This window comes from Cajanus cajan, chromosome 10, assembly GCF_000230855.2.
Source record: "Cajanus cajan strain Asha chromosome 10, NIPB_CcT2T_4, whole genome shotgun sequence".
NCBI classification, from domain to species: Eukaryota; Viridiplantae; Streptophyta; class Magnoliopsida; order Fabales; family Fabaceae; genus Cajanus; species Cajanus cajan.
In genome coordinates, this window is record NC_138526.1 from 2,644,139 (window position 1) to 2,658,913 (window position 14,775).

Sequence of the window (14,775 nt, forward strand, 5' to 3'; positions counted from 1 at the left end):
AAAAAAATGTTTTAATCCATATACTCAAATTTTGTTAATGAATTTATAAAATATTATCGCATAAAATATATTTATTAATGTCCTTATTAGTAAAAACATCATATTATACTTAATTAATATTGCATAACTATTTTAATTTGTCACTTTCAAATATATTATCAGTAATTTAAAGAAGTAAAACAATATTTTTAAAAATTACAAAGATTAAAAACAATAATTTTAAATTTAAAAGATCACAAATAAATTTATTCTAAATTAGATGAACTAAAAACATATTTAACCCTTTAATAAATGCTCTTAAAAACTACTTCAAGATGATAATAAACAATTTTATATTTTTGAAATATTAAATAAAAATACAATTGTCCAACAATATATATATATATAGAGAGCAAGATGTAGGATAGAGATTTACAAAAGTAATTTTTAGTGAAATTATTTCACTCAATAATTCATAATCTACACTAAATTTCAAGAATTTAATTGATAAATTAAAAACTCTTGATGATCAGTAAGTCTAAATGATGAAACATGATAATAAACAAAATTATATTTTTAAAATATTAAATAAAAATGGAATTATCTGATATATATACACCAAAGTAATTCTTATTAAAGCTATTTCACTCAATAACTTACGGTTACATTAAATTTTAACGTTCCAATTGATAATTAAAAATTTTCAATAAATAAAAAGACTACAAGTTTTTACAAAATTAAACTACATAATACTTTTTTACATTAATTCAAATTATTGTATATTTATGAAAGCATATTATACATTAAAATTTAATATAGACTATGAGTTATTAAGTAAATTAACTATTGAGAATTATTCCAGAGTAATACTACCATGGGTTATTGAGCAATTCCACAAGCAATTAATATAGAGATTGGGACTCGATTAAATAATCAAGCCAGACTTAAGTGCTCGTTTACTATCTGAAAAGCCATATAATACAAAACATCACCTGTAGCCAAACGAGACATTGAAGATTAACCCTTGAAAGACATTTCTTGTAGAACAAACACGTTGACTAATAATTAAACTCAAACGACTTGATTACAAAAAGTTGGGTGCAAGCTTGTGAAAATTTACCGTAAGCTTGTATGTCCTTGCACTTCCAACATCAAGTGTTGAAGCGGAAAACTTGTTATAATCCTTGACGATCCAATTTGATGCCAATTCAAACTAAAGCATAAAAGTAATAGTGTAAGTGTTCTTGACACATCAATTAAGAGTTCTTTCACATTTTTTGGGGAGGGGGAGAGTTTACATTATAGCAAATGTTTTATTAAATTGTAATAAACAGGAGTATTCTAAAATTGATTCTTTGAAAAAATATATATAGAGAGAGGAGGGTTATAATAACATCGGTATAACTTTTACTAAGTATTACACCGCTCAATAACTCATATTAAATGTGAATTTTGTAAATCCAACCGTTAGATTGAAAATTCTTTATTCTTAGATCATATATACAAAATTTTATATTAATTCAAGATGATTTGATACTTCATTTTTATAAAACAAAATTGACGTAATATATTCATTTCAAAATATATTAAAATATAAACACTTTGATTACCTTCAAGTTGTTGCTCAATTTTAACAAAGTTTGATATACACATATAAAGTGATAAGAACTTTCAATCTAACGGTTGGATTTACAAAATTTACAATTAATATAAAATTATTGAATGGTGTAATACTTAATAAAAGTTACACCAGTATAATTATAACCCTCCTCATATATATATATATATATATATATATAAAGAGTGGTCCACTTACTCTATAAGTAGGTCTACTCAAAAACTCATGTTTTACATCAAATTTTAATAATTCAATAATTAAATTAAAAATTCTTAGTACGTAAATCAAGTCTACAAATTTTTTAAAAATTTAAAAATTATTTGATATTCCGTTTTATTAATTCAAATCAATGTACAAAATATTTTGTGATTACCCGTCAATTTGAATTGAGAGAGAGAGAGAAAGAGATTGATTGGATAAACTTCTCCATAAACAATTTTAAAAATAAAAATGAAAAAGAAAAAATGAAATAAGTTTCTTCATAATGCATAACTTCAAAATAAGTTTTGAAGAAACTAATATAAGAGAACTCCTATAAATTTACTTTTGTATAAACTAATTTTAGTTACAAAGAAATTTATTTCATTTTTCTTCAAAAATAAAAAAGTGCTTTTAAAGAAGTTTACCCAAACAAACTTATAAACTATTCTGTGGAAGTTTCGTCGGTTCTCGACAACATTGATTTCTGTTTGGTATAAATCATAATGATCATTTTTGGGGGAATTCCATAACAGATCTGTTTAGTGCAAGGCACATTTTTGGATGTTTCATAAACAGATATAGCTATGCATAAAGATCGACAGATTGAGCTGTTTTGCTTCATTGTGTTCTCTTTTGCCATGGATGATACCTTGTCCTCCAAGTTCTTTTTACTTTCTTTCTCTTCGCTTTAATTAACGTAATTTATACAGAACCAATAGTCTAGCCAACATAATTATATATAGTCCTCATTCTTGAATGGGAGACAAACTTCTATCATATTCTCCTTAAGACGTGGTTTTACCAACACAAAACAACTTTATATTTTTTAAAAACTCTCATCTTATTTGCACATTAAAATTTCTTCTTTCTCCCTAAATATCAGTTGTTTATATGCTCAAATTAACTACTATTGAATTTCATTTTTATGTTCAAATTTTGTCTCCCAATCTCAGCTGCTATCACTCAAATTAGTTACTTTCAAATCCCCGTTTACCTTTGAGAATTGAGAGTAAATAAGTGCATATTTTGTTTAGCTTATTTTAAAGAAATAATAGCATGTTTTTAATGACTTTTTAATCTTTTGAAACATAAGTGATTATTTCTTAAAATAATCTATTCTCAAACACAAGCATGATCTCAATGTACTCTCCCTTAAAGAATGACAAATTTCATTTTTGATTCCTTTTGTTTTAAATCTAAATTCATCTAGAACAATTATGCAAATATTTTTAACAACCTTAAATATATTTTCTCTTTTATAATTTTAAACATTCTCTTTTAATTTTTTCTTTGATTATTTATCAAACTTTGCATAAACTTCAAAATACTCATACAATGCACAGGATGCTAGTTAAAACTGATGAAAGAAGGCAAAAAAAAGTTTGCAAGTCCCTAAATGTTTGAAAGAAAAACCAACCCCACAAAATGCCCCTAAACTAGGGTACAAATAGAACATACCTGCAGAGGTGAACCAAGGAATCAAAGGCACAACGTTTGGGCCCAAAATTCAGAACCCTACATAAAAAAATAAATAAAACATTATGTCATTACAGAGCACGCACTAAAAAACCATGATAATGAATCATTATATAAAACCAATACATGACGTATACACAACAACAACAGTATAACAATAAAAGCCTTTCCCACTAAGCAATTGATATCATTCCGTTAAACTACTATCACCCAATTTGTTTTACCCCAAACATACTTGTGTTAAACAAAATGGCTTTCAATGCACACACCGTTGTATTTGGGTAACCTCAACTTTTTGAAATCAATTCTACCAAATCTAAAACAGACCTGATATATCGTATAACAAAGTAACAAGCAAGCAACGTCAAATTCCACTACAAATTTAAGGAACTACACCCGCCCCCCCCAAAACCCAACCCAAAGGAGAAAAAAACACAAATTAACTGAATATTTGGATTAATAACATAACAATGAACACTTGTTATTAGAACTGACAATAAGGTAATTCATACCAATCATTTTCAGTCTTAAACATGGCAAGAAAAAGGAGAGCAAAATGTTATGCAGTGTTTATTTATATTAATATGACTTATCATGTTTTTGAACTTATTACTTAAAACAGCAACTGTGTTCTTCAAAAGAAAAACTGAAATCCTTTATGAAAAGGTCTATGTGGAGAAACCAAGTAAAAAAGTTCACCTCTAATGTTTAAAATCAAATCACTGTGAAATGAACTATAGATCTGTTAGGATAAATTTCTCCATAATCACTTATAGGAGAAAGAAAGAAGAAAAAATGAAATATGTTTCTATATAAACTCAAATTAGTTTATACAAAAATTTAAAATAAAAAAAAACATGTTTTGGAGAAACTAAAGTGAGAGTTTCTACAAAACTAGCTTAGGCATAAAGCCATAAACTAATAGCTAATTTTAGCTTTAAAAAAAACTTACTTCATTTTTCCTCTGATTTTCTTCTACAAGTGTTTATGGAGAAGTTTATCCAAACAGATCCTATATAGCTTCTTTGCCTTCTCATCAATCAATCCAAACTTAACACTTAAAATCTCACCTTTAGAGCAACAACCTATACATGAGTAACCAAGTCCTATTTTTTGGCACAAATACACTAATCCTTGTCTATGACTCAAACCTCATCTCCAAACTTTATCATACCATTTTTTCTATTTCTATTCCACACATTTGCAAATGAAAAGTACAACATTGCTCAGATATTAAACAATCGAGGGCGAAACCAATTAACAGACAAAAAGAAAAATAGCCTTGATAGACATACATAAAGCATGGATGGCATAAACAGGAGTGTATCTATCATCTAAACAAACACAAACCAGATCACCCAACCAAGAAAAAAATTTAGATCTAACATAGTAGAGAAGCTTAAACAAACATAAACTATCCAATCACCATAGTAGACTAAATCTACAACAAAGAAACATTAGCATTTGGATAACCAAAATTGCCGATGCTACATTCATAGCTACACATCATGGGATATGGAAAAGGTAAAGGAAATTATACAAAAGAATTTACCATTCAGAAAGCTGCATAGCTTACACAACCAAGACTCCATCCTTCTACTCCAGGGTGAATATATGATGCCCAAAAAATAGATCTTGGCTGCTTCAGAAAAGGAATAGAAAAATTCCCAAAATACAACATCTCTCCTTGAATGTAGACTGACTCACCAAACTTGCGAAGGATAAAATATGAAGCATAGTTCACAACTAATGCTTGACTAAATGAAAGTCCCCCCCCCCCCTCACCACCACCACCCAAATTGTTTTGCATGTCTTACGAGCTTTTGAGTATATCTATTATATGAAAACCTAAATCGTTGTACAACTGCTGTGCAGAATAATCTATGGGTGTAAACAAGCACGTGACCTAAAAAAGGGAGAGTCGCATGACAAATGAATGGAGTATAGAAATACGTGATAAAACTAAAATCAAAGCTGCAGCAAGCTCAACATGAGCTAGAAGGTAAGTAAACAGTGTGTTGCAGGTGGATTCTTACAGTCAGACAGAATCTTGATGGAAGCATTAGTCCATATAAAGATCAACTTGTAGCTAAAGGGTTTACTCAAACCTATGGCATTGACTAGAAATATCCCCACCCCCAAATCCCAAAGTCAAGCTCAATACTATTCAGCTTTTGCTATCTTTAGCAGTAAATCAAAACCAGCCCCTTCATCAACTAAATGTGAAGAATGCTTCTCTCCATGGTGACTTGGAAGAAGTGTACTTTGACATTCCACCAGACTTTGACACAATGCAATATTAACATCTGCAAAACTTCAAAAGTCCATATATGGTGTAAACTGTAAAGCAATCTTCAAGGACATGGATTGATAGGTTCACTATGGCAATTAAGAAGTAGAAGTCCGGTACTTATATGGACAAGTTGATCACATTTTGTTCACAATTCTCTCCAAGTGTCAGATTGCTATTATTGTTTATGTTGATGACATTATTTTAATGGGATTTGGCAGAGGAATTAGCCAACTTAAGAGGAGTCTGATAGAGATTTGGGTATTCTGGGGTGCCTAAAGCCCCATTTTAAGTAGTATGGGATGCTAGGTGGAGTACAAGTGGCTTGGTTCTCCTCCTTAACAGCTAGTATCCAAGGGAGGGTTATCAAGAGCTTGGGTGCTTATCGATTGGTATTAGATTGGGTTTCAATTAGGGACCTGTGGGTTATGGGCCCAACAAACACTTAGGGAACCCATTCTAAAAATTTAGATGTTAAAGGGGGATAACCAAGCCTCTTAAGTACTCCAACAAGCATCTGACTCGATGTAGGACTTAGGTACCCACAATACCCTAGTCCCTATCAAAGTACTTATTAAAGAATTTGAATTGGTATGGACTATGGAGGTAGCTCGTTCAAAGGTAATATACTTTCTCAACACAAGTATATCTTAAATTTATTGGAATAAATTGGAATGTTAGGATGCAAGCCAAAAGATACTCCAATAGGACTACACTACAAAGTTGGTTCTAGAGAAGATAACCCTCTTATGACACCGGAAGGTATAAAAGATTGGTAGGGAAACTTATTTACTTGTGACAATCACACTCTAGGCTAGACACAACGTTACCAATTAGTAATGTGAGCCAATTCATTAAAAACCAAATGAAGAACACATGGAGGGTGCTTATACAATCCTTAGACACTTGAAGAAGAGAATACTCCTGGCATAGGATGATAGGAATAATCCATTATGATATAGCAAATTATTGGCTCAAAGCATATGCAAAGAATTATGGCTAAAATGATTACCAGGGGGAATTAAGGATCTCAAATTAACCACAGAGCCAACGAAAGTATTTTTGTGATAATGTCAACAATGAATATTTGTTGCTAGCCCCTCTAGCCTAGTATGATAAACTTGCAACCACTTTTATAATGTGTTTGGGAAACAGGGTTAAAAAAAAAATCTACACACAAGCTTTTGCGTGTTTTTCTATTGGATATAGTTTTAAATTAGTATCCAAACACACTTATTCAGCTTGGTTTTGTTGTTATCCATTGTGATTCCTCCTTATTTGTGTATTTGACTAGTTCTACATTCATCTATGTGTTAATATATGTTGATGATATTCTTATCACTAAATCCTTTTCCACTCTAGTTGATGATCTCATTAAGAAACCCAATATACAATTTACCCTCAAACAACATGAATTGCTCAACTATTTTTTGGGTGTTGAAGTCAAATATTTACAAGATGCTTGAAGCAAAAGGCATCTCCACTCTTATGGCTAGGAGCACTAAATTGATGAAAGTTGGAATTGATACAGTTTTGAAGCCACACCATTATCCCTCTATAGTCGATGCTTTATAGTACCTCACACTCACTCGACCCCAAAATTGTGTTTAATGTTAACAAAGTTTACCAATTCAAGGCAAACCCTCTGGAGTCTCATTGATAGGCCATAAAGTGCATTATGCGTTATCTAAAGGGTTTTATCACCTATGGGCTTTCACTCCAAACTTCCTCTATTGGTAGTCCTATCTCCATTCATGCATATTGCAACACTAACAGGGCCAACGATCCAGATGACCAATGATCCACATCTAGATCTTGAATCTTTCTTGGCTCTAACCTGGTTTTGTGGTGGTCTAAGAAACAAGCTCTAGTCGCTCATTCCACCACTGAAATTGAATACAAAAGCATGGAAACTAATGTTGCTGAGGTTATATGGCTTCAACTTCAATCTTTTTTTCACTGAGTTGTGTATTTCTCATACTTCTTCAATGACATATTGTGACAACCTCAGTGCCATTGCTCTCTCTCATAATCCATACTTCATGCAGGGATGAAACATCTTGAACTTGACCTCCACTAACTTTACGAGAAAGTCATCTCCAAAGCTTTTCTCATTCATCATATTCCTAGTGTTGATCAGCTAGCTAACTCACTTACCAAACCATTCTTTATTGCTCGCTTCAATGAATTGTAGATCAAACTCAGAGTGCTTGAATCTCCTCAACCACCCTAAGTTTAAAGAGGGCTATTAGAGTATCGTATAGAATAATAAAATTGTATTTTTATAAGTGTAGTTAGTTACAGCATAGTTAGCATAGTTAGTTTGCTTTATGTTAGACACTCCAAGACTATATAAATATAGTTTGTTGTATTCAGTTATAGTCAATGAAATATACACAAGAAAGTTTGGTCAAGAATTTTATTTTCTTTCTGCAAAGCTAATAGAAATCCAAACCATGAATGATCAACATATGTTCACTAGCTTGAAGGGGAGTGTTGCATTCACATCTCAATCTCTAAATTTTAGGGATAAATTTATCCATGATTGGTTCCATTTCCTTATTTAAGTTATTTTATTTCCACTTTTGTTAGTTCAAACTTTTAATAACGATATTAGGGAGGTTATATCCTAATATCTCTCTATTTTTGAATTGTTTCCTTAATTAAAAGATTTGTAACTAAAATTAAAGGGATTCACCGACAGACCTGTTGCCACGCTTTTTCCTATATATTCTCATTTTTAGCCAATGAATATAACAAAAGCCTTACCCGACTAAGTGAGGTTGGCTACATGGACCACATGACACTATTCGGTTCAATTAAAGACTAAATCTTCAAGCTATTATTCACCTTGAGATCCTCTCTTAAATACTTCCTCTAATGTCCTTTTCGGTCTCCATCTCCCCCTTTTAACAAGACTAAAAAACCCACAGTATACTGGTGTTTTCAGTAGCCTTCTTTGAATGTGTTCAAAACTTCAAACCACCTTAACCAATTTTTAGTCAATGAATGAATGCAAGGAGAATTCAAGTTTCTTCTTGAAATTCAATATTAACTACTGTTATTTAGATACAAGACTCAACATTAAGGGGGTTTTGAATGTTGATGGGGATTTTCAAGAAGGATTTAGCTATGTTGGAGAATGGATGCGAAACTAGAGGAAAGATAAGCAAGAGAACACAGTCACACACCAAAAGAATTGATAGAATCCTAATCTCTTATACCAATGAGTAGATGTAAGCGCAAAAACTAACAAGTAAAAAAGGAAAACAAATTTAGAATTTTCTTTCACTAAGGTTTCTAAGAAATGGGATAAATAACTGATCATGATAAAATTTAGGATAGGACAATGATGAAAAAATTGAGACCTGAGAACAAATGCCTCTGAAAAAGAAATATCCCCTAGGACCCCCACCTATGCATCCACCCAAAATCTAATAAGATCGCTGTTATTACTTTTAAGGAAGTCAATAGACTAAATGAAGCATAAGATGATGTATTTCACTGAATTCAATGGGTTTGTACTCAATTCTCTATAAGCCAACTCTGTATGGAAGAAATCTCTACAGGGCAATGCTAATCCCATTTGCAAATCAGAACAATATTTTTGGATATTTATATTTAAGATACAACACCCCCCCCCCCACACACACACACACCAACCACTAACCGGCCTTTTTTCTCAATGGTGAAAAGATAGAATGAAAGGAGAGAATCCTCCATTGACAAAACAATAAGGAAACCAACAATCAACAGAAAAATAATTAAATCATGATCAAAAAATGCTCACCAGAGCCTATGTAAATCTATGAAATTACCAAAAAGACTCCAAAAGAAAATCTTGAGCCATGTATTACGACTGAAAAAGAACCTTGTGCCAAAGCACGCTAATGGTAATTTTCCTTCAAAACTTGATCATTCCTTTCTCACTGAATAACAACAGAACAGTAAATGTAGCAAGTTGCTATAAAACTTTTATGTCTTTGCTTCTTACAAGTTATTTATCCTCAGAACCATTAAGAGATAAAAACTTCTTAGGTCTACAGTTGAAGCTTGGGCAATGTAGAAATAAATGTGCAACTGTTTATGAATCGGCACATCACATCACACAGATTAGGAGAAAATGTTTTTTAGGTCTAATCTACAAGATTCCATTAGTATGTATCACTGTCCAAATAAGGGACCTTTCCTTGGAGTTGGAGAGCATTTCAGATTACTAAAGTTTAGGACAAAAAGTTTTTTAGGTCTAGCAAATATTTTCTTTTCCTTGTTTTCTTCTGGGCTAGTGATGGTCATCGAGAAGCTGATACTTCAATAAAATCCAACTATTTTAAGTTTTTTAACAACTCCAACAGAGATTTTATACCTTGAGAAAATTCAAACCATTTCCTAGAGAGCCTACTACATGCAAAGTAAGGGATACAAATCAAAAACAAGTTTTCTTTTCCTTGTCATGGGAGGTGGTGATGGTTAACAAGATGCTAATATTTACCAAAAATCCACCTATACTTGCACAACTTTAACAATGAGTAACCTTCAACTAACCATAGCAGAAAGGAATAGAAGAAAACACAAGCTAAAGACAAATTAAAGAGCAAGACTAGCATGAGAACCACACCACAATAAAAAGATAGTATAAAGCAAAATATCCTTTAATTGACACCATAGACAAACATCATCTACACCATCAACCAACATATAAGCTATTTAATGTAAGTACAACTTCAAGGACCATCTAATAGATAATTTCCCATGATGTTCATGAGTAGATAACTCTTAAACCCTGAACCAATCATCTAGAAAGTTGCAGCCCAAGATACCAGTTATTAGATTGCTCAACAGGAATCTATCTGTGTCCTTGAGCACGCTGCATGTCATATGCACCCCAAGCACCAGGTCCAGGTCCATACTGAGGAAAATTCTCCACACCAGGCTGTACCTGAAATTTACCAGTATTAGCAAATAACAATATCCAAATTGACTGAAAGATCATAAAAGAGTACTACATAACCATATACACTGTAGACAGGTCCACCATATGTAAGCAAGCATAAACAAATTCAAGGTTTCAGTAACATTTATGAAGGTCATTTCCACCAATCCAACTGAAGTACTGAACAAACAACATACAGACTTCCCAAGAAATCCCAAATGGAAGTGATTGACTGAGAAACTAAAACCAACAGTTACCTTTTGGTTCAGACTGGTCCACTCAGTTTTGATCAAGAACAAATGCATATTATAAGTTCAATTATACTTGAGAGTTAAGACGTGTTTGAGATGCAACAAAACTTACTGGATTAATGCCATAAATGCCAGGGTAAGGATTTCCAGCATATCCAGCATCAGCATTGCCATAATTTGCATTATACCCTGGACCTACAAACAAAAGCAAAGAAAAGAACAACAAACAAAGTAAGAGCATCAGTAGGCTTAAATTCCACAAAAAAGGGGCAAGATTCTGGTCAACTACTCAGCACATATTCCAACTACAACAGTCATAGTTGGCCCAAAACGATGAATTCTAAAAACATGAAAACAAAAGCTCATCACACAAGAATGGAACCGGACCCAACACCACTAGATGTCAAAAATTGCAATTAGCTAACTTGACAAAACCATATCAAAGATAAAACTGCATACCTGAATTCCCAGCTGCCGCAGCAGCCCGTGCTCTTTTCTCTGCATTAGCAATCTCTGCACGAAGTTTCTCCATCTCCCGAGCCATCGCAACCAACTTCTTCTCCATCACTTGACCATGTTCATAGTTTTCCGCAAATCCCTTCTTCTCATACTCAATGGCAGCCCTAAAAGCCAATTCCCAATTAAAAACATCAACTCAGCATCACAGTAAACCCTCCTAAGCCACCATCATATATCCACCATCCAAACCATACTCTACAATCCTAAAAGTATGCATTTTATAAAAGGACAAAATTTAGGAACAGTTCTTAGGTGTGCTTCGTGTTGTTCTCCAATCAAAACTGGAGATTTACTTGATATTATGCATTTGCTTTTAATGCAGGTCTCATTAATACACATTTATAAATATATCGTGGTAAATCTCCAATTCTAATTGGAGAACAGCACCAACCACACCTAAGGAATTATACCAAAATTTTGTCCTTCATAAAATTCCCACTATAGTGTGGATATGTTGTCAACTGCCATACATAGAACATTCAGTATTCACCACACACTCTAGTCAATAGCAACATAATTCAAAAATTAGCCACAACAAAGGTTAACTATACATCACATAGTGTAATTTAAGCACAATTATAGCATTGCCTCAAATTGAAACAGCCACTACCTTGCACATTGCAGCTCTTGTTTCATGGCCTCAACATCTGCCCTGAGCGCCGGCAACCGTTTCGCGTCGGCGGTCATCCGGGCGAGGTCCTGCGTCATGGCCTGCACCTGGCCGGAGAGGTCCTGGCGGACGGCGGTGAGCTCCTTGACGTCGGCGTGGACCTGGAGGAGCTCGGCCCGGGCGGCCTCGGCGCCGCGGAGCTCGGCCTCGAGCTGGGCCGACTTGTCGTAGAGCTCCCGCATGCGGGCCTCGGTGTCGGCCCGGAGGGAGTCGCGGAAGTGGGCCACGCGCTGGAGCTCGTGCTGGGCCGCCTCGAGCTCCTGCTTGAGGGCCACGTGGGTGGCGGCGAGCCTCTGGTTGTCGCCGAGGAGGCCCTGGATCTCCTGGTGCTGGGCCGCGAGACGCTCCTCGATGATCGCCGCAGGGTGCAGCGGGATGGGCCCGCGCGGGCCCAGCCCTAGCTGCTGCGGGTCTCGGAAGTCTTCTAGAAGCACCGGGTGCGGGTGCGGGTGGGGAGGCACGTGCCCCACCAGATGGGCCCTCGCGCCGAACACCGGGTCGTGGATCGGCGGCGATAGCCCGGCGCGCGGAGGAGGAAGGGGTTGCCCGCGGTTTCTGCCCGACATCGTTTTATCGGTGGTGAGAGAATAAGTTGAGGGAAATTGGGAATGTGGGTATTCGATGTTAGGGTCTGAAAAGAAAAAAGTAGTAGCGTTACTTTTTGGAGAAGGGAAAAGGGGTTATTAGGGTATGTGAAACAGCATTGTTGGGTGCGAAGGGAGAGTGTGGAATGACCTAGACGCGGTGGTTGTTGTTGTTGATGGAGGAGAGTGCTGAACTAAGCACTGCACTCACTATCCCGGTGAGAGAATACTGTTAACCTTTTTACTAGTTAAACCCCTTTTTGAAAAATATATTAAATCCTCAATTTAAATTTTTAATTTTGTAATTTTAGTAATATAATTTTTTAAAATTCACTATATTAATTTTTTGGCTAAAATTTTAATTTAGTTCCTTATAATATTTTAAAATTTTAATTTAGTCTCACTTTAATTTTTGAATTCAATTTAGTCTCACCTGTCAAAAATGTTTGTAATATTTGTTTTCCGTCTAAATTTCTCACACGCCGTTTAAGAGTGTCCATGTAGAAAATAATTAAATTTGTGATTATTCAAGTTATTTCCAACGTGGATTAACTCTTTCCTTTTTCAAAGTCACGAGAGAGAAGTGCTGTTATTTTTAGGTCTTAAAAGAAGAAGTCATGTTCGTTCACTGTGAGTCACGAGAGAGAATTGTTGTTGTTAGGTCTTGGAAGAAGAAGAAGTCGCGTTCCTTCATGATTGATGTGAAGAAGAAGAAGTCGTGTTTGGGTCGTGTTCAAATCAAGTAAGTGTTGAGTTTAGGATTTTCTGGTTTCGCGTTTGACTAAATGATCTTATTGGGGTGAGTGTGGGGCTAGGGTTGATAGTGGGCCTGGGGTATGAGTTGCGTTTTGATGTTTATTGGATAGATTTTGTTTTTTGTGTGGTCCCAAACAATGGGTTCCTGATATTTTATGGTGTGTTTTGGTTATTATGTGAACTTTTGATGCTATTGTGTGGCCCCAAAGAATGTATGATACATTTTGTCAGTTAAATAAAGTAAAAAAAAAATGGTGTTGTGTGTTGCGCATATATTGGCCCCCACTGACTTGTACATTGTTCACCCACGTATACATGTATATGTTGGCCCACTAATACATTGATACACTGATCCTAATTTATTTGCATATGTTGGCCTATTAATCTTCCTTTTTTTACTATGTTAGCCCACTCGTGTGTTGGTTGTTATGTATGCATATATTATGTTATGAATGTGTTATGAATATTTAATTGTTTCTATTAATTATTTTTGTTTATATTAATTTTTAATTAATTATTTTTCTATAATTGCAAATATGCATTACAATAGGTTAATATTAAAATATGTGTGTTTTTTTTTATTTTTATAGAAGTTGCTTAAAATGGATGAGTATTTTGAGGTAGTTGTCCATCATGGGGGAAGTTTGTGAATAGAGGGAAGTTAGATTATGTGGGTCATGATTCCACATGGTCCTGTGACCCTAAAAGATGGTCTTATTATGAAATATTGGATATTTTAAGGGAAATGGGATATATTATAGTGAATAAGATGTGGTATTTTGTGGGTGGGGTGGACTTTGAGAATGGATTGAAATTGTTGTCTGATGATAAGGGGGCCATGGAAATGATAAGGATAGCAAGCTAGTTTAAAAATGTTAGATTATATATCGAACACCCAACATTTGAACCTGAAATTATACAAATCTACCTACAAGGAAAACCTAAGTTACACTCCAACACCAAATGAAGCACCTCAACCCACCCAACCCTCTTAGACCATCCAGCAAGCCCAACCATCTCACCCCATCCAACAAGCCCGACCATCCCAGGGATCTCATGTAGGCCATCCATCTCAGCCATCTAAGGGAAAAAAATAACAAAGTCATCTTAGCCAAAAGAAGAATTTCAGGGAGAAGTTGAAGCCTAGGAAAGCACGACCACAATGGAAACCATGACAAAGTTGAAGATTGTTGTGTGCTGATTTTGTAACACCCCGATTTTCACAGATTATTCAAAGGCTCAAAGTCCAATAAGGGTGATTTAGTATCCTAAAATGGTCGTTTCCAAACTGGAACGGGCTGTTCCAAACTACTAAAATGGCCTATAACCCTAGTTAGGAACGGGCCATTCTGGTTTAAGAATTGGTCATTCCAAACATGGTTGTTATGTGTTAAAACACTATCCCAGAACAGGTCGTTCTGGTTTAAGAATGGTCCGTTCTATATATGAATTTTATACATGACGAATGAGTCTAGAACGGGCCGTTCCGGATCCAAAA

At 34.5% G+C, this 14,775-nt stretch overlaps 1 protein-coding gene across 2 annotated transcripts; it reads right to left on the reverse strand.

Moving 5' to 3' along the window:
• Positions 1 to 722: 722 nt before the first annotated feature.
• LOC109805770 (structural maintenance of chromosomes domain protein) lies at positions 723 to 12,762 on the reverse strand. 2 transcript variants are annotated; one of them, XR_002240345.3, is made up of 6 exons: positions 11,878 to 12,762; positions 11,208 to 11,371; positions 10,861 to 10,943; positions 10,385 to 10,503; positions 3,257 to 3,313; positions 723 to 1,192 (listed from the first exon to the last, which is right to left on the reverse strand). XR_002240345.3 is itself a non-coding variant. In XM_020367965.3 (4 exons), exons 1-4 carry the CDS (start codon positions 12,501 to 12,503, stop codon positions 10,411 to 10,413), a joined length of 966 nt encoding a protein of 321 aa, XP_020223554.2. In that variant the 5' UTR covers positions 12,504 to 12,762; the 3' UTR covers positions 10,196 to 10,410. The 2 variants fall into 2 exon arrangements, 1 of the variants encoding a protein (XP_020223554.2); XM_020367965.3 differs by lacking the exons at positions 723 to 1,192; positions 3,257 to 3,313 and having other exon boundaries at positions 10,196 to 10,503.
• Between the last annotated feature and the right edge of the window lie 2,013 nt (positions 12,763 to 14,775).

What these genes read in the sequence shown, in the direction of transcription:
- LOC109805770 (XM_020367965.3), bottom strand. Translation starts at nt 12,503, where the DNA reads ATGTCGGGCAGAAACCGCGGGCAACCCCTTCCTCCTCCGCGCGCCGGG. An exon ending in TGCGGCAGCTGGGAATTCAG is followed by an intron (nt 10,944 to 11,207) that starts GTATGCAGTTTT and finishes TTTTGTTTGTAG; the next exon opens with GTCCAGGGTATAATGCAAAT. An exon ending in GCATTTATGGCATTAATCCA is followed by an intron (nt 10,504 to 10,860) that starts GTAAGTTTTGTT and finishes GGTAAATTTCAG; the next exon opens with GTACAGCCTGGTGTGGAGAA.